At 32.7% G+C, this 20,307-nt stretch overlaps 1 protein-coding gene across 4 annotated transcripts in view; it reads right to left on the bottom strand.

Annotated features, from left to right (window-relative positions):
• LOC138323933 (BAI1-associated protein 3-like) overlaps window positions 1-20,307 on the bottom strand; it is a 155,664-nt gene that overhangs the window by 4,347 nt on the left and 131,010 nt on the right. For 3 of the 4 annotated variants that reach the window (XM_069268878.1, XM_069268879.1, XM_069268882.1), the window contains 22 exons: window positions 19,461-19,564; window positions 19,025-19,142; window positions 18,599-18,723; window positions 18,006-18,096; window positions 17,580-17,636; window positions 17,161-17,267; window positions 14,448-14,499; window positions 12,949-12,984; window positions 10,720-10,889; window positions 9,640-9,763; window positions 8,253-8,321; window positions 7,213-7,287; window positions 6,458-6,559; window positions 5,512-5,721; window positions 4,466-4,534; window positions 3,838-3,984; window positions 3,352-3,465; window positions 2,566-2,649; window positions 2,149-2,230; window positions 1,615-1,653; window positions 1,036-1,159; window positions 317-516 (listed from right to left, as the gene is read on the bottom strand). In XM_069268878.1, coding sequence (XP_069124979.1) covers window positions 317-516; window positions 1,036-1,159; window positions 1,615-1,653; window positions 2,149-2,230; window positions 2,566-2,649; window positions 3,352-3,465; window positions 3,838-3,984; window positions 4,466-4,534; window positions 5,512-5,721; window positions 6,458-6,559; window positions 7,213-7,287; window positions 8,253-8,321; window positions 9,640-9,763; window positions 10,720-10,889; window positions 12,949-12,984; window positions 14,448-14,499; window positions 17,161-17,267; window positions 17,580-17,636; window positions 18,006-18,096; window positions 18,599-18,723; window positions 19,025-19,142; window positions 19,461-19,564 — 2,299 coding nt within the window. The remainder of the gene's footprint in view (window positions 1-316; window positions 517-1,035; window positions 1,160-1,614; window positions 1,654-2,148; window positions 2,231-2,565; window positions 2,650-3,351; window positions 3,466-3,837; window positions 3,985-4,465; window positions 4,535-5,511; window positions 5,722-6,457; window positions 6,560-7,212; window positions 7,288-8,252; window positions 8,322-9,639; window positions 9,764-10,719; window positions 10,890-12,948; window positions 12,985-14,447; window positions 14,500-17,160; window positions 17,268-17,579; window positions 17,637-18,005; window positions 18,097-18,598; window positions 18,724-19,024; window positions 19,143-19,460; window positions 19,565-20,307) is intronic. The other variant, XM_069268880.1, reaches the window with a different exon arrangement.

Genomic DNA, 20,307 nt, shown 5'->3' with positions numbered 1-20,307 from the left:
GCATCAATTACACAAACACGAACACTGAGTATGATTATTTTGTTCCCCTTAATGAAAATAAAACCAGTTCTCATATCAAAAGGCATCCAAACTTTTAATACTGAGATTACACGAATTAAAATATTGAAGCTCAACAATTTGATATTTTCTTATCCATCAGTGAAAAATGTGGCAGATTATGTTATCGATGTATGTTTTATTTCTTGCGCAATATCTCGATACCTTTCAAAATGATTATACTATGTGTTAGAACTAAACGACTTATTCTCCACGCAAAAATTCTAAAGCTGGTCGCTGGTTTTACATCCCGACATACCTTTGTGTTTGGGTTGCATCATGGGTAATGATGTAATGCTTAAGGCGTCAAACCCCGACATTTCCTCGTCCACGCCGGGGAGCTCCGACAGACTGACGTATACCTCCCCAGCAAAGTCGTTCTGGAATACGTAGTCGTGATCCATCACCGTCATCACAAGGACTGCGCCTGCGTGTCGGCACTGCTCGGGACTGATGTCACTGAGATGTGGAGGAAAATTATATTTTTTTCTTTGTTTTCATACTTAATCTGACTTTCTGATCGGCCGACTCTTCTTTTTATATAACTATAAAAAATAACATCTGTAGAACAACGCAAAAATCCTATGTTATCGTGACATCGCAAAATGAGATACGGCTTAACGTAGCGTATTGATTTAAAAGAATCCCTTGGAAAAACAATGGGATCGTACCTTAAATAGTGTTTTATTAAATAGTTGAACAAAATTTTCAAAACTATTAATGTAACTATTTTTTAATTTCACTGGATTATGAAAAAGAATGTGTCTGCAAACTTCTGTCAGAATCAATCTTAAATAACTGAACAATTGCGAAAACACGCGCTTTTATTATTGAAAAAAATATCATACATTGTATAAAAATCATCAATAGCCTGAATTGAAAATTTTCTTGAACACTGAATATGGACAAACACATGATTGTTTCTGCCCACGCTGATTACTATATCATAATCAAGTATTGCATCGAGATCTGACTTACAACTCAAACGTTTCCTCAAATACAGGGTTCAATGTCTTTTTGACGATATTCGTTTTCTGTATCGTTACATTGGGGAAAACGTGTTCTGGACACAACTGGAGCAGCACAAACGGATCGCTTAGACCTGGAAGCAAACAAAAAATGAAAAAGTCATACTTTAATTAATAACTCAGTGTGTTACAAATTTGTGAACTTATTTTTCAACTAATTTGGTTTATTAAGGTTGATTGCGTCATTTCAAAAATAAATAAAAAAAAAAGAACACAAATCATATCTTAAATATATCTGAATAGGTAGTATAACTCCACGTCAACAATGTTTAATTTAATTAACCAGTGGCACAAGACATATAGTTGCTTTTGTTCACGGTTAATTTAATTTCGATCTATTCGTGCAGTCAACATAATTTCCGCAAACTTAAATAATTGCGAATGAATTGGAAAGAATAACGAGTAGGATAACATGTATTGCGAATTTTTAACAGGAAATGACAAATGCGTTAATCAGTATTGAAGAGAACGGAAGATCACGAAATATTGTCTACGCAAAATAAAATAACCATAACGTAAATACACTCACCATTAGCGTCCAGTGGTATCACATCCTTTGCATTGAGGACTAGAAAATAAAACAATGAATATCATTTTTTTATTCTTTTTTAAGAAATGAAATCTATAAAATGCAAAAACAAGTCCTTCTGGGATAAGAAACTGAAATAATAAAATTGCCATAAAAATATAGTATCATTCGTAGAACAAAACATGTTGAGACTGAGATACATCAATAATGAAAGACAATTAAAATTTGTATCTCAAATTCGTAGCGCAGAAGCTAGATTGTATTTTCAGCAAGAACTGGTGAATCCGTTCACAAAAAAACAAGCATTAATGCTTACTCAAAAAAAAGAAGAAATGAGCAATTATTTTCATAAAGTATCTATTTTGTATTACTTTTCTAAATATCAAATATTAAATATTTTATGAGGTTACGGGTTTCTTTGCAGGGGCTAACATGTACAAACATTACGAATGCTAACAAATAAATGCTAAAAAAAATAGGAACATACATGACAAATATTAAGCATGTGTTACGGAGAACTTCGTGTCCACTCACCTTCGACCAGAAGTGACTGGGAGTCTTGTCTATAACACATTCTCACGTTAAGAAAACCATACTCCTTGCTTGTCCATTCTTTCTATAAAAGTAAAACAAATGTAAATGTTAATAATAAAATTATTACAAAGACTCATTGCCAATCAATATGATAACACTATTATATATGTTAACGATATTATACGCAGTGATATGTATATATGTTTTGTAAATTTAACAAATAAAAATCTTTATAACGATAAATTTATTACAAAATGTACATCATGACATTAACGCAACTATACGCAATATTATACTTATATGATAATATATTACATAATATTATCTATTACTTTACGTTACTTTATCTCAGCAGCTACAATGATTCAACAACATTTCTATTAGAAGTAAAGAAAGATTAGCATACAAATTGATTACCTGTTGTTGTAATTTCTCGTCGTAAAATACCTCAATCAATGGGAATGTGTTTAGTTTGTGAAGGTTCAGTAAACCTTTCAGTTCCTAAAAAAAAACACTAAAAAAACCCATTACATTTCACTTTTTATACTGTATGGAGCGTAATGGAGCGTGACCGTTTCAAATTAAAAACAATTTCGTTCTACCTGCTTTTAAAAGAAATTAACAAGACAAAACAAAAGTCATAAACATTTTGTACCGTTTTTTATAAAAAAAAAAAACTGTTTAAAATATTCTATACAACTGACAATATAAAAACATGTTTTGTAAATATAGATTGCACAAAACAAGTTGTCCTTCGGTTTTTTACTTTACATGTTTATAATTGTAAACATAACAAATTTCTGTAAACATATTTATATTTGAACTTCATGCTTCACTGTTTTCCAGAAATTTTAAGAGTCACGTGAATTCACTTTTCTTGTGCTCAGGGCATTTCGGTACCGATTAAATTTCCCTGTTTCTATCCTTGATAATCCAGGGGTTACGATCACTTACGATCTCTACACCCCTGAATTATCTTAAAGTAAAATTAGAGGCAGTCTCTTCAAAGAACATTTTTGTCGGCCTGTGATTGGTTCAGACTTGTCTTCTGAGCTGCCTTCAATTTTACTATAAGATAGTCCAAAGGTGTAGAGATCGTAAGTGATCGGAACCCCTGGGGTATAGAGGATGCCCTGTTTTTAAATACCTGCAAAATATGTGAAAATTGTTTAAAGTATATGCAGGTGAAACAAATATATTTACCTTATACTGTTCGGACTGTATCTTTTGCATTTGCAAGCCTTTTTCGTTTGCATGGAAAAAGTCGACTAGAAGTTCTATTGCATCGTACATTCTCTTATACAGAATCGGTTGTCTCTGCAGAAAGAAAATGTTCGCAAAGCAATAATATATACCGAGTAAGACATGTAATATGGATATTAAATGAATAAATCACCGAATAGGAAAAGTTTTCGAAAAATGATTATGAAAAATAAACTAACATTATTTTTTAAATGAACAATTATTAGAAGTTCAGCTTTACAGAAGAAAGATTTAATTAAACTATAGGAAAGACGGTAGTGCCATTTTGATAAACAATCTAATATAAGCGTTCAAGAGTTACCTCCCCTACTCTACAGAACATATTTTTAGTTTGCTCGTAAAATCTTCATGCTTGCCCAATGGATCAAAGAAATAAAACGCGCTATCCTGTATTGATAAAAAATATGTAATTCTAAGTAAGATTACCGGTTCTTCCTTTAAGATGGTATCCTTGAATTCCTCCAAGACTTCTTCCCATAGTGATAGCAAGATTCGGTCAAAATTTGTTTTAAGAAGATTCTTGTTCATCGTCAGTAAGTTGCTATCGAGATATGTCAGCAAGTCCCCAATAGCCTGTAATGCAGAAACGGCATTCTAGCATGAACTGAACTGGTCAGTAGTATTTCTTTGAACACTGATTAGCATTTTTTTTATTGATAACCTTTCTTAATTTACCATATGTTGGAGCGAAACATCTATGCATGTTACAAAGGCTTACCAAACGTAACAAGTTTTATCCATAGGAAATGGTTTGTTATTATTGCATTTCAACATTGAAAATACATAATTTGTACATTGTGATTATAAGCGTCTGACAATATTTTGATATTAAATGTATTTTTATTGTCATAAAGTGTTGACAATTGGAATTGGACGCACGTTTTTCCAACTTAGTGACGTCCTCTTTTGACAATAGTATTAACTATTTATAAAATGGCAAAACATATAAAAAAATGATTGCAATATCAATATTTTGTTACTAAACAAGCGTCTCAATGAGGGAAACTGTGATCTTTGACACGCTTGTGTGATTAGGAATTGATTTAGTACTTACGTCATCAGCAGGAACCGATTCAGGCGCCCAGTTTAGATGGAATACGTCCTTCTTTATATCCGGTCTCATCTGGTGAGATAAAATAAACCTATCTAAGCGACCACCTCTATAACAACCATTTGTTTAATAAAACCAATTTCTTGGGGTCTAAAATGGCTGAAGTCAACAGTTTGATTTCTCGGTGAAGATCAATTGCTTAAAAAGGCAGATATGATAGGGACCGCATACATCTTGAAAACACATGCATTTGCATTTAAAGAAGCTGTTTTAAAAACATAAAACTTAGTCAAGTGACCAAAAATACTTCTACAAAATTCAACCACTTCACTTTATTCGACTGGGAAACACATTAATTCCAAAAAGCATCTTACAAATTATGCACGACATTATTTCATGAATATTCAAGACAAGTTTTTAATCCTGATCAATTTATTACGAACTCTCACATACAAACCGTGTGTTCCGAAAAGAATGGATTGAAAGGTCATATTGTTATTTAAGCATTAAACTATCTTCCTATGGTATCTATGATCTATATAGATGCCATAGGAGCTTTGTAGACAACCTAGCGCGTATTTATGAAGATAGTTTAATGCTTATATTTACATTATCAACTTATTTTAGGATCTCTGCATTAATATTGTTTACGATTGACCAGTAATCCAGTTTATCAACGACACTTAATTCCTCAAGATGGAACAGCCATTTTGACGGTGATCAGTTGACGTCATCACGTCAACATTTGTGACGTCATAATGGTCACGTTTTAGGTGTCAGTTATACCGTCTTATACTTCACTTTGCCTTGGTTAGTTTATATAGTAGAATTGACAAGGGAATGTAAATATTAGTTTGTGAACGAATATAACCACAAGGGTAGGTAATTCTAAAATATGCAAATAAATAATAGTTGCAATGTCCTTTCATACATTTTCAGTCACTGGATCGACCATACTCTTAATTTTCCTCAACATAATCATGACGTTATACTCATAGGCACAAGACATAACAATCAATACCTACACGTAAGGGTAGATAACTCCATACCTTGTCGGCCACTCGATCCACCACTGTTTTGATTTTCCTCACCATGCGTTCGTCTGCTTCCTTGACGATGGTGTTGAGATTGAGCTTCCCGCCTTTCCCGGTACCATTTCCCGCCTCAACGGCTTTTTGTATGTCTGAGAACCGCAACATATCGGGGAGAGGTTTCAGCGCTCGGCGAACCTGCTCTATGTTGTTTATCGTAATGCATAGCTTCGGAACAAACAAAACATATATCAAATATTTCAATTCATGTCATCTTCAAGAAAAAATAAACACGATACATGTAACATATACTTGTGAAATAAATAATTACAATGATATATAGATATATAGCCGTAAAGTCGGTTATTTGCGCTGGATAAATAATTCACGATTTTGCATTCGATTTATGTAGGAAAATTAATCAGCGGTATTTTTATTTTTATTTTTGCGGTCTGAATGTAAGTGATTTAATTATGGATTCAAACATTTCACAACATTTCGTTAATAATTTTTGACGATCATATCAATGTTCCGCGAAATCGCGAATGTACCATGCCCATGAAAAGAACAGGCTATACGGTATACTATTAATCTATATATAAGTTCAATTCTTTTAAATAAAGTTGGATTATTATATTGCAATTTTCTTCAATAAAAAAATACAAATATACCAATTGTAAAGAATAGCTACTATGAACAGACAGTCGAATCGGTTTAACACATACATAGTAAAGTTGCATTTTAATCCTTTAATATCACAATCAGTATTTGATGGTTATAATACCATTTAAATGGTATCCAAAGTCATATGTGATCTATTATTAAATATATCACATATTCCAGGGATAGTTAAGCAGATATTATTCTATTAAAATTACAAATTATCGACCAATTTTCATGTGTATATGGTGTGTTATAAACCCAAGGAATTGATATAACAATATTAATGTATGATGTTACATACCTGCTCCGTGACGTCAAACTGTCCGACCTCATCATAGTAACCTTCATCTTTTAGTTTCTGGTGTATCATATCTGCGTACATCACCGCCCCTTTACTGATGTCCTTTAAATAGGAAAAGGAGTTTATATAAAAAGACATCTGCAGCTTGCAATATTTTTTACATTCAATGAAAAATAAAACATTTTGACATTTTGATTCTACTAAAAACTTTCAATTTTGCACTGTAAACGTACATCTTTTAGCGATACACTTATTTTTGCGTTTTCCCGTCAGCATAGTTGCGCCGAAATATATTTGCGCAGATTGTATTTCTATATATTGTGTATATACCCATTATGCGCATATTCATCATTGTACTTACCCGTTTCCTTTTATGATATTTTTGGATTTCGATTGCGTCAAAATACTCTGTTGAAATATGTTCTTCTATGAACAAAATACGTATCGTATAAACAAATGAGAAAACGATACCCTATCCATATAATGTACTGTTACAGACATGCTTTACTTGAGCTGTCTTACTAAGCCTCTACAACCATCAGACGAAATGCTCTTGGTCTATTTCAATTATGTCCTTATTAACGAATTCTATATATAATTTCCTTGAGCTATTAAGCGAAATGGGGAAAACATCTACCGCCGCCGTTCGAAGCCCCTCGGGATACACTGCTCCCGAGGACGGATGGTACATACGTAAGCAACATGTTAGACACATATTGGATATATCGATGGTATCGGATGGTCTCTAGACTTACCTCTGCTAGCTTTTGAACCAATGGAAAGGCATCAATGAGATCAGGCCAATTCAACTGTTTCCAAAACTCTGTCATCTGTGTAACATAAATATCAATAAGGCATAATGAAGCAAGATAATTTATGGCTTGGTACAATATATGTTACTTTATTGTACACTTGAAATAGAAGCAAGCAACAGCTATTTAAATGCAACAGTATAACCCTTAGACAGTTGCGTGTGGGAGTGGGTGGGGGTGTTGGGTGTTGAGGTGGTGTTTGGTGTCTTAGATTACATATATTACAGTGAGATTTTATATATAGAAAGATCAAGAATTCCGCTATTTCAAAGAGAAAACATAAATACAGCTCAGCCCTCCAAAACATGCAGACACTCACTCACTCACTCAACGCATCGCAACAGGAGAGACCTATAAATTACCCTTGCTAGCTTTTAATAGGTCACTGATCACTATATACCGACCAACCAATGTAACACTTAGGACGTTCTTGCGAATGTTTTGTTTACCATAAACCTACTATTTTCAATTATATTTCGCGAATATCGAAGATAATTTCGAAATCGTGGAAAATAGTCAGTTTAAATCGTAGAATTGTATCGCCTTGCTAAGACTGATTAGGCATGAAAATGCAAAAAATACATTAGTCGCCACAAAAATAGCTAGGTTTACACTAAAGACAATTTCCTCTATTCTAGAAATGCTTTATTTTATTGTTTTACATGGTTACGGAGACTAATGCTGAACTTATACACAAATACAATGTATATTAACCAGGCGGTTTTATGCATTAAAAATTGATGGAAACAGAGAAAACGGTATATCATTGCGCCACTTAATTTTTTTTCTTTTTTTTTCAAATGGAATACATTCCTTCCGTCTGGCCTGCTTCGGGGTGGGAGGGAGGGGGAGGCATGAGGTAGGGAAGTTTACCTAAGCCAACCCCGATGCTACATAAAACTCAACCGACATGCAATGGAAGGGTCGTCTTGCTGATCACGGTATCCCCTGTACCAGGTAAGTATCACTCAAATTGCACCTACCTGTGAAAAACAGCAGCAAACATCGACTGCTGAAGTACTATACTTTGTGCCCTCCGTTACTTCTGCTACCTGTGTACAGAGGAAAACGATGGACATTTGATATATGTAATGATAGATAAACAATTACCACAGTTATTATCTAATATTTACAATTGCCAATCTGTTTATTCTCCAATTACTTGAGTGCAGAACGTGACGCGATTCAGTGCGTATGAATACAAATTGAACATTGGCGGGCTTCTTTTGACATTCCACAAAATCACGGGTCAATGTTTACAAATAACACATGTACGAAACAATCGGAGACATACAATAAAACAGATTTATTTTTTAAATGTGTTATCGCTATTTCACCTGAATAAAATAACTGAAATATAGGAACTGTTTTTATGATGTCATGGAGAAAAGGGTGGGATTAAGTTGCAGGCAACGGCGGGCTTTTTCTGAATGCCTATTGTGCATTGATAAACATGACGACAGTATAATTTTGACGGCGAATAACACACAGTATATGATTGTATATGGTTGATTTTATTGTTCAACTATTACTTTGCTTAGTTTATGAGATGATAAACCCAATGGAGCAATTGGTAAACTGTGCGTTAACGCGAATGCAATTTATCTCTTGCTCCATTGGGTTTATCATCTTGTAAACTAAGTAAAGTAAGAGGTTAATCCTTTATTATGTTCATGTTCCGTGCAGGAAGGTCGCATTTAGATTCAAAGAATATTACCATTACACACTTTTTTATGTTTCCATACCGCCTTCGCTATTTGGAAGGATTAAGATTTTGTATATGTGTTTTCCCCTAGTCAAAATACACCAACACTTTTGAAAGTGAAAGTTATAAATGATACAATAATTGTTTTGCCCATTTTCAGTTTAACTAGACCTAAAATAATGATTTACTCGGTATATTCGTCAATAACGCAGCTATATATAAAGTTGGAGTGAAATTCCGCTATCACAAGAAGATACATCGTATAAATACCACAGTCTCCCAAAACAAGCCTATGCAGGTTATATTTAGGAAAGAACGTTTCCTTATGACAGTATCCCTCACTATGACTTGAAAACAGAATCAAGTAATATTACGAGGTCATTACTTTATAGTTGCTTTTATTCGTGATGATTAAATTTCCTTTTAAAATTAAATTAAGATTAAATTAAATTTTCAAAGTCAAGTTGATTTCCGCGAACTTGATTAACCTTAATTAAGGTAGAGCGTAGTTTATTACTGTTCGAGATTGACAAATGCGCATACATTTCTCCTTGCGAATTAGTATCAAATAGGTGATTTTTGCGAAATTAAATTTCTATACGAATTATCGGTGGCATAACAGTTAGAAATATGTTGTTTATCACTTTATTTCTAATGATACCGACCTTGTCAAGTTCTACAGCCTTCATAATCCTTTGAAGAGATTTCTGTCTTGCGACCTCGATCCAATTGGCTACGACAAACCGGAACCATTGGTAGTATCGTACAATCTGGGTACTTCTTTGATCCCTTGAAAATAAATTTATGACGGAAATAATTACACAGACGCAAATATGTTCTTGCTTGTGATAAAGTTTCTTATACGGGATTTGAAACGAAAATTTATTTCGTATGAGATTTATAAAACGAGTATTAGAATTTTAATCTTTCATGTTCGCCTAATTGATAAACTTCAAGGCAATACTCATTGAAATTAAACCAAATTAGACGATAATTATCATCACATAATTATAAAACTCCACATTTTTAATGGTTTCAAAGATTGGTTTCACTAAACTCAGCAGGTAGATAAGGAATAGAATTCTTAAAACTCTTGTAAAATTTGGCAAATTAAGTGTCAAAATAGTTTTAAAATTGCCGTTAAACTGCTATTAGTGTATTCACCTTTGAAACAACTGAGCCCAAATATTTCACAGGGAAACCTTTCATTATTTTGATAAACTTATTGTGCTGTTTTAAATCATACATAACACAACAATAAGATATTTGCCGACAATGAAACCTTCCTCAATTTCAAGTTTTGTCAGTATGCGTATGCAAATAACGTTAGACCTATGCAATAAATTTGTTTTTCATTTTCTTTATTGCCATTGTAACCAGGAAATTCAGCATTGTTCAGATGTTACTCGATTAGGCTGTTAATTAATTAAACCGCGCGTGCTCTTAAAGTCATTATCATCTCAATAAAGTATTGTTTAGAACTTAAACTGAGTAGGTTTTTTGTAAAATTGAATTTTAAAATGTCAGCGCCAGGTATGCTTTGAAGAGCTGTTTTTCACTAAATTGATTTAACACGATTTTAAACCTCTTTAATTATTTCAAAGTCTCATAAGAACAAGTACGATAATTGTCAAATATTGGACATAAAACCGAAATAAAAGTTTGCATTTGTTTAGTAAATATATTTAGTATTATTGCTGAAGTAATCAAATATGAAAGAAAAAACATGGTATAGAATATCGTACCCATTAGGCAGACTGTTTCGAAAATTGCAGAATTCTTGCAGAGCCAAATACAGTTCAAATAAACATGTTCCCATAATTAGGCTTGAACCTCTCGTTGAAGCGTCCTCGGATGACCTCAATTCTACTTTACTTAGCGTTTGCCTCAAGTCTTTATTGAATTCTTCTCCAAGCTGAAAAAAACAATTTAAAAACCATGAAATGTCAAGGCTATATAAAGTTCTTAAATTAGATTGTTTAGCCTTTTTCAAACGTGATGTGATAACAAACCTGGTAAAATTGGTTGTGCAAGGCTATTTTTTTTTAAATTAAATGTGTGTAAACATTTGTTTATCACTTCGTTTCAGGCCTTCATTTTGTTGTTGATAGCCCAGCATTAATGAATTAGTAATTATAATATAACTCATGATTATATCATAGATCAACAGACTAAATGTTTCCTACAACTAATCGTTCTCCAATATGCTCACACATTAAAAGCAGTTTTTCCATTAAATAAAAAATAAAGATACCCAATATTACATAAATATGGAGATATTCTCATTTACGACGTATTCAATCGAATTATACTTTCTATAATGTTGCTCAAATACGTGTATATCCAAAATTAAATTTACAATCGATTGTTAGTACTGTATACTGCAGAAAAAGTTATATATTTAGAGTAGTGAAGCATTTTCAGAAGATCAACATCAAATTTAAAGTATTTTGTTGGGTATTTTAGCGAATGAAATATCACAGAATGGTTAAAAGTTTTGGCATCGATATCGATAAAGTAGTATCAAGCAAGCATTGAGAGCGAAGAAATTGTGAAAAAGTTGAAAACTATGTGCAAAATTGATATTAATTATTTTCAGATGTGTACACAATACTAGCCGTTTTAGTAGGAAACACACACTTTAGTTACAACAATTTTCTGTGCCGTCGCATGGTTGAAGAAAGAATGGTTGAATAAACATTTAAATTCACGATAAAAAAATACAGCAAATCACAGTTAGAATTTACTTTAATGTACAGCTTCTCTGCTTAAATAAATCTTGCTGATATGATTATTTCTTACAGGTCATTCCCAAATATTATAGTTTAATATACAAGGAAATACTTCTCTATGGGCAGTGATACAGTTTTTGCCATCACAGTTATCCATTTTTATATTCAATATAAGGTTTTATTATGGCTCAGTTCAATGCAATTTGGATCAATGTCCACTTCGGAATAAGATTACATTGTATATATTTTATCTATCTAAACCCTATTGAACCCAGACACCAGCAGGTATAATTTCTAGTAAGCAATATGCATATCGTTCAATTCTAGCAGCATCTTCAAAGACTATATCTTATATGTTTTGAGAAAACGGAGTCTAGCTACTGTAAATCATCAACAATTTGTGGTCTTTTTGTTTTCCCTGAGCGGGTCCAAAGAGAATTGTATTCTGTGGCAAATATTTTAAAGTAATTTTCTCTTATCTTGACTATTCTTGATTTCTACGTCATTTTTTGGAAAAAATAAAACCATATCAAGGTTTGCACGTTCTTTTACAGAAACATTAAGGATTTCATAATTCTAGAAGACTAGAAGACCTACAAAATTGTAACATGTCAACAATTGCTAATAAACACGTCAATAGCATTAAGTTTGTTTTTATAACAAAAATGCCGCTACAACGCAAATGCTTTCCTTGTTAATATGCAATTCTAGATTCATTAATTTGTCCGTAAAATCAATTATAATGTTTCGTAATTACATACTCTTCAACATCTATTAAGGTGTCAAAACATCCAAAACCTTTAAGTGACTACAGAAGAATATTGTAAACCAAGTTATTTTCGTGTACGACTAAATTTCTCGTATCTCGCCGGCAAATTCAGACATCAATGAAATAAATCTAAGAGAAAAAAAAATAAAACAATTTTTGTTAGTGAAACAAGCTTAGTAATTCCGTCGTTGCATTTTACAGAGTTGCCTCCTTTGCGGGTAGTATCCATTGTGAAATCAATATTTTGTGAGTAAAATTCATGTCGTTTTTCTCTAAAAAATATGACGTGACGCTCGTAAACATGACGTCACAATCTAAAACAAACCATAATTTTGGTATGAAAGCGTGAAATTCAGTTGCCGCGAAAAAACGTTGGTTTACAGTATACTTCCCTACAGTGAAAGTGTACATCATAGAATGCATTAATCAATAAAAAAAGTTTTAAAACATTCACATGACGTGCATGCACAGACCTCCTCCTGTAGGCCTTTGAACACATCTGCTGAAAGCTGTGAAACAAGACAACAACAGCCAATTTTTATTTATCCATTGTTATGGGGCAGTTTATAGAGGATTACATGTACATTACATAATTACACAAAATTTTGTTTGTTTATGGAGCTATAGGATATACAATATTAAATAAACAATACGAGTGTATTTAAAATGTTTATGATGGGAGTACACATGCACTCTGATTCAAAGGCTTCTTAGTCTTTCTTATTTCATAAAATTTCAAATCTCTTGAGGGACGTTTTGTTCTAGGACATTGCTGTAGTATTGTATCAGCCAATCAGATGCGACGTTACAACGGATACGTCATTTGTTTACATTTTGAGATAATTTTAAAGTCAATGGAAATTCACCGTTTATCCTGAAAAATCATGCAACAGTATTGATCGTAATTCTTTTCTCCATAGATAAATGGTGTTAATTGTTTAATTGTTTTTGCTGATTGTTTAACTTTCCTTTAAATCAACTTTTATTTTGTTTACAGACATGATTTCACTCCTTTACACATTCATCAATTATTTTTCTTCGAATGATGAATAGCTTCGATTATTGGTTCGAAACGTACATGCATTGCCTGTATCAAGCTGACAATGTGAAGGACTATTCACATGTATATATTATATGTTTCTACATTTCCACATTGAACGTATTCATCGAACCCAGGGATGTTCTTAGCAATCAAATACGCAAGGTCAAAATGAAGGAAAATGAAAGTATAATCTCAACAAATATTATTGGTTGTTTCGATAAAATGACACTGTAAATTGTCGTTTTAACAGTCTTCTTGCTAATGGGGCAACGGCGTTGAGAAACAATCACATTTCTGTTTGACGGAACATGGTATAATTAGCTTTAGAAAGAAAACCAGCCCGACAAGAGATTCCTATTCATTTGATCAAACTTAGATGACATTCCGGAAAGTTGCATTAACTCGATGATTTACTTAGTGATCGAATGCCTGTTTAAACACGATTACTATTTTTAAGCAAGAATAAAACTGAGTAAAATACTATAAACATAGATGTTACATATGAGAAAATTATTTAATGACACTGCAATAAACAAAATCGACATATTTTACTCGAACAAACTTAAATAAGCATGCATCACAGTAAGCATTATCATAAATATAGAGGTTAGCAACGTATTTAATGATTCATGATTAAAAATAGATGTAATTAAGCGTAAACTGGTTATTATGAATTACAGTATAGGAAATATCATTTGTTCAATAATTTAAAAAAAAAATTCAATATATCTATCGCCTAAATGTGCAATTAATTCAAATAATGATAGACTCTATAATTAATTGTATTTTTATATGCAAAACACTCATGTTGATAATTATATAACAACTAAAAGAACTTTACTACACGTCACAGGAGTACAAAGATATATACATGTATATATATGCATATCTTGTTGGCATCAACCCGTGCAAATGAAGAACAGAACTTACCCATTTCTCTAACTGACGATATGTAGTATCACAGTAGTCCACTTTGAATATTCTGTAAAAAAAATGTGCTGATTAATTTACAGAGAGAGTTGTGAAGATACTTTATAATAATCTGTAAATTGCTTAAATTTTCGCACTATCTTAATATGCCGTTTTTTTAATCTGAAACTTGTTCGCAGAGTCTCAATTTCGCGCAATATCGTTTTTATTTTTAAAGAGGTTCTCGTATATTTTGAGTTTCTGAATTTCGCGGGAGATTTTGCGATTTTTCCTTTGATTCTTATTCGCAGGGACACTTGTCCCCATAATGTCAATTACTAACAGTATTAAGCTAGTTTTATATGTTACATTTTTCACTATTATTTCAATTTTATTCGAGAGTATTTAACTTCGAGAAAAACAGCTTGACAACGAATATAGTAAAATAAAATTGCCTCGCGAATAAATGGAACATTACGGTATGTTTCACTAATTCAGAGTGACAATAAAGAACATGTAATGTCATAACACAGTGAATCAATATCACCATATATATAGTCAGAAAAGTACACGCAAATCTCATTATTGGCTAACGAGCCGTTTCGATATGACAGCTATGATATAATCTTTCATACGCAATAAATCTTCTCATCTGAGAACATGAAAGAACATTCAAAACATGTCAACATTAACATCAATTATACGCATATCTTAGTGTCACAATCTCAAAATGTAGGGTTTGGCACACTTAACGTGAGGACGTAAGGAGAAGATTCCCTCATCAACACCATTGCTTATGGGCTCACCCCGGATAAATATAAAAGGTGAGCAGAAAAGTCATTATTCAAATATGTATTTCTATAAATGACAAAGATAAGTTTTATGTAAATACGTTAGGGTTATTATTAAGTGACATAAGTAATAACAACAAAGAAATACATTAGTTTTGATTCTATCCGATACATTTCTGTTAATGTTATGTACCCATGATATATAATGTTTCTGATAAGCTTTATTTCATCAGTAATGACCATTAAGAGATCGCACGCTCGGTATGTAAATGTACTGCTCTCTTTCATTGCAAACAACTGTGGAACAAGATCTAGCTGAGAATTGCAGCGACAGACATCCTGTACTAATGAATTCGTATAGAATACACGCAACATCTTCTCGCGATACAAATGATCAATAGCGATACTGTCTTAACGAATTATGATTTAAAGCAATGAAACCGACGCATTATGTGTTTTTGTTAGAACGATCTTTTCCCATTGATCTTCTTCAATCAATGATAATAATGGCTTCACACGACTAATAGTCAATATAAATCATGTACACAACATTTCTGGTTGTTTAACTGAATTTGATTATGAAACAGCGATTTCTTTATGCATGTATCTAAAGAAAATGAAAGAAAACCTCATTTTGATAACCATACATCAAAATTTGAGTTCGATGATGCGAAGGGATATTAATTTTTTATTGCATCAAGCAATTAAAAATAAATCAGTCCAAAGTTGTTCATAATATCACAAGAGGTCCAGCAGGATTGTATCGCTCGAAAGACACGCAGATAGTCTGTATAGTCGGTAATTTTAGCGATATTCCGTGACATCGCATATAATTAATCTTCGAAATACTGAAATGTTGATGAAATGTATATACACTTGCAGTCAAATATCTTTCCACATATTTAAATTTTCGTGCTTTTATTCAAAATCAAGGAAAATTTTGACCCGTAAAAATGATCGGTTGTCTAGGTAAGTGGTCGATGGTTTTCATACTCGACCTTGTCTTGAAACATGTGCCTCGAGTGACCTTCTCGAAAGTAACCAGGACAAATATAAACATACATTTGTTGTGTATTGATACAGCTCACCTTCCAAATTGCAAGTACATTCAATATACAAATATAGGTCAAGGTTCAGAAGCGAGGAAGATATTTGAAATCCTATTAACTATAATTAATTCAAGCCAAACTACTAACATTAAGACTATTCAATAACATATTGATTTATCGAGTTTCAGTGCAAATGAATTTGAAATTTCGTTGTACATTTTGAAGTTGTGCCAAATCATTCAATTATCTAAAGTAAATAGTCGGGCATAGAAAACCAGTCTAAATGTGTTCATTGGCCTTCCAAAAGTTCTCACATATTAATATGACGGTCAAGTTCTGCTTAGTTTCCCAGTTCTGACCATTAAAGTTAAAGAAAAGTTGAAAGCATTGAAAGCGAGGCTGCGTGGAAATGTAATCACGGACATAGTTAGCCGGGAGGACGTTTTAGAATTCCCATACTTTAAATTAATTTCTTCGTACGCAGACAGATTTTGACGAGAGATTTTATTTTTCCATTTCATAAGAAATTATACTGGATACATTCACACCATTTTTACTGACTTTAGCCATCCTTGCCCGACTGTTCACTTTAAGGCGTGTGAAGACATGTTTATTGAAAGAAATAGGAATTTGAAATAATTCTTACCATCAATCTTTGAAATTCTTTATTATTCAACCATTTTATTTTCCTTTTGAATAGCTCAATAGGATCATTTGACTCAAATTTTCACTCAAATTTTGGTCATGACATATACCAATTTTCATATACATGTATACAGTACTGCAACAAATTTACAGACGATCGGCGTAAGTTCATAACACTTACAACCCAAAATTGCTAATATAAATGAAATGTCAGTTGTGATTATTTAAACATGAACGTTTAATACTTACTGTTCGTATAAAAGGTTGTAAGTTAATCCAGCCGATACCAAGTCAGCATTCAGGTGGTTAGTCAGTTCGATCAATCTTTGTATGATTTCCTCTTCGTGATCGCCTGGCTGAAATTGACATAGATAAATACTGCAGACAAAGTGCACCTGTGGTTTGTTATTTATTTTTCTATCAAAACAGCTTCTCTTTAATCAACATCATAACGCCACCTGACGCATGTCAATGATTAATGTGTACATACAACCCAGATGTAGTGCTTCAGTCTATAACAGAAACATATTTTTCTGATACTTTAAAAAAATACTGAATACACGCTTTGTAACATTTCACAAGACAATTAAACCATTTTAAATAATTTGTCATCTTCTAAAGTGACATTTGGAATGTTAATGGAATGTGAATTACAATTAAGGACCTACCTTTGAGCTGGTTTGTCTGAGGTGACTTATTCTGTTGTACCACTCTTGCGTACCTTTCTGTAATGTGAGTTAATTTTTATAATAAGAGGACTACAAAGATTGTTCAAATGAGTAACCTTGACCTTCATTAATGGTTAGACTCAACTCTTTAAATGTTATCGATCCATGCATGTGGATTAAAAATGCAAATAAAATGTATTCTATTTAAAGGTTGGTATATTATTTCCTAACCTAATGAAATCGGTGCCTTTTATGTCTAATTCCAAGAGTAATATCCTCTTAAGAGTTCTCTTCATTCCATACCCCACACAACAACAAGTGTCATCGAGCAGTGATTTTCATCGAGTGTCATCGAGCAGTGATTTTCGCAAAGTTACCGAAATACCAAATATAAAACTATAAAGCTTTGGGGTCAATAAACAGTACCTTTATTGCTACTTTGACCTCCGGAAGTAGTTCTTTTTCAAAAGGACACACGTGCCTGAAAACGTCCATACTGTACACGTTTGCCAGGCATCTGTAAGGTAGTTCGTATATTAAGTTAGAGTTTGTGAATAATCTAATAAAACGACCACCGCTTTTATGGTGTGGAATGCACATACGCAAGGCACACTAGTTGTTTTGTTATAAAAGGATAAACTAAAGGATTAATTCATAAGATTTCAAATATCTAAATGACTATTCAAAGTAAAATTAAGTGAGTATGCTCCTTTAATCTATAAAGTAAATCGGTTAAATAGATAAATGACGCATGCTCCGAGTAATTGTTTAAAAACTGTATCTGGATATTTTCACTCTTTGGTTTGTATACTTCCAACACTAATTCAATAAACTATACCTTTAAATTAAGTTTTGCTTCAAAGCCCGCAAACCATCTTTCATCGTTAAATAAAAGATTCCGCAAGAAGATTAACTGCTATAAATTAATCGTTTTTTGACATTTAATTGAACAAAACAATAATTGAATTGATATTCTAAATTAACAATCCTTCTGATAATTGTAGTATATATATACTCACTGCATCATGACTTCAAGGCGACAGATACTTTGTTTACATGAAGTAGGAAACACTTCTCGTTGTTTACTGAGCAAGCTAAGGCAGTACTGATTGAAATGTTTGAAGGACTCCGCCAAACATTCTTCCTGAAAGGTTTGAATGATTAACAGCGGGGATTGTATTGTCGTTGAAACATTAAGACGATTTGTAACACTAATCAGGCATGATCAAACGTATAACCTGAGGGTTTCATTTTAATGTCATCCAAAAGTAATGCCATCTTCGTATTGGATTTTAAAATTTGATGAAAACGCAACACGTTACCAGCGTTAATATTTCATTCACATATTTTTTTTCTATTTTCCATAGGATTCTAACAAAAATTGCTCTAATTATGCAAAAAAAACGTAATTTGATAACTTTAGATATCGTTGAAATTAATGTTACCTCCTCACGGGAGAACGAGTCCGGAGTCCAGAGGCGATCTAGTTCAGCAAGGAGCTTGAGTAGAATTCTGTAGTCAAAGTGATGCTCCATATGTTTTCGGCTGTAAGCAATCCACTTACTGCAACATACAAACATGTGGTCTCTTAGTTAATTGTTACATATAACATCATTTAAAAACTTACACAAAATCTAAACATGGTATTTTCGGTCCATTGAGCCTCTTTTTTCAATTTTCAAAATCCAACATTTTACCCTTAAAATCATTGTCCATCGCTATCAGAAACAATTATAAACTATACCAATGTGGATATCACCGATAAAAGCATTTCATAACTTGTATCAAAACTTTAAAATAAAATAAACTTCGACGACAACGTCAAGGTAATTTCATAAACCTTCCTCTCTTCGTGAGATGAGTCTGAAATGTAGCACTTACCACATGGCCTGTTGGGCGTCTGTGACGTCACCCTGAATTGCGTGCTGATGGAGAATCGTCATGGCTGCTTTCGGCAACTCACCTCTCCATTTCGACGGAGATTCCTAATAAATCCAAAAGAAACATCTTATACATTTATCGCAGCATATAACGTTTGATAGTTGCATGTACATTAAAGTGAACAGTCGGGCAAGGATGGCTAAAGTCGGTAAAAATGGTGTGAATGTATCTAGTATAATTTCTTATGGAATAGAAAAATAAACTTTCTCGTCAAAATCTGTCTGCGTACGTAGAAATTAATTTAAAGTATAGGAATCCTAAAACGTCCTCCCGGCTGACTATGTCCGTGGTTACATTTCCACGCAGCCTCGCTTTCAATGCTTTCAACTTTTCTTTATTTCAATGGTCAGAACTGGGAAACGTAAGCAGAACTTGACCGTCGTATTAATATGTGAGAACTTTTGGAAGGCCAATGAACGCATTTAGACTGGTTTTCTTTGCACGACTATTCACTTTAATGGAGCTGCAGATTTATGTTATCGTAATTTGCAAACTAAGTTTTATATGATTAATTGTCGACAAATTCATAAAACAATAAGACCTCTATGCTTTTTTATTTGTTTTTGTTGTTCTTTTGTGTAGTATGTTTGTGAGTGTTTTTTATTTTATACTATAATTATATTTTTACCTTGTTTCAACTAGAAAAGAGAATCTGTGATTTTACGGGGACATGAAGACATTTACAACAAGAGACAATTACGGATTTTATATTTAAACATGACATACGTCCATTTCCCTGACTTCTTGAAAAAAAACCAACATTATTCTCACATAAAGACAACATTTT

Source organism: Argopecten irradians, chromosome 5, assembly GCF_041381155.1.
Source record: "Argopecten irradians isolate NY chromosome 5, Ai_NY, whole genome shotgun sequence".
In the NCBI taxonomy this organism is placed as follows: Eukaryota; Metazoa; Mollusca; class Bivalvia; order Pectinida; family Pectinidae; genus Argopecten; species Argopecten irradians.
This window is presented reverse-complemented; position numbering and strand designations above follow the sequence as displayed.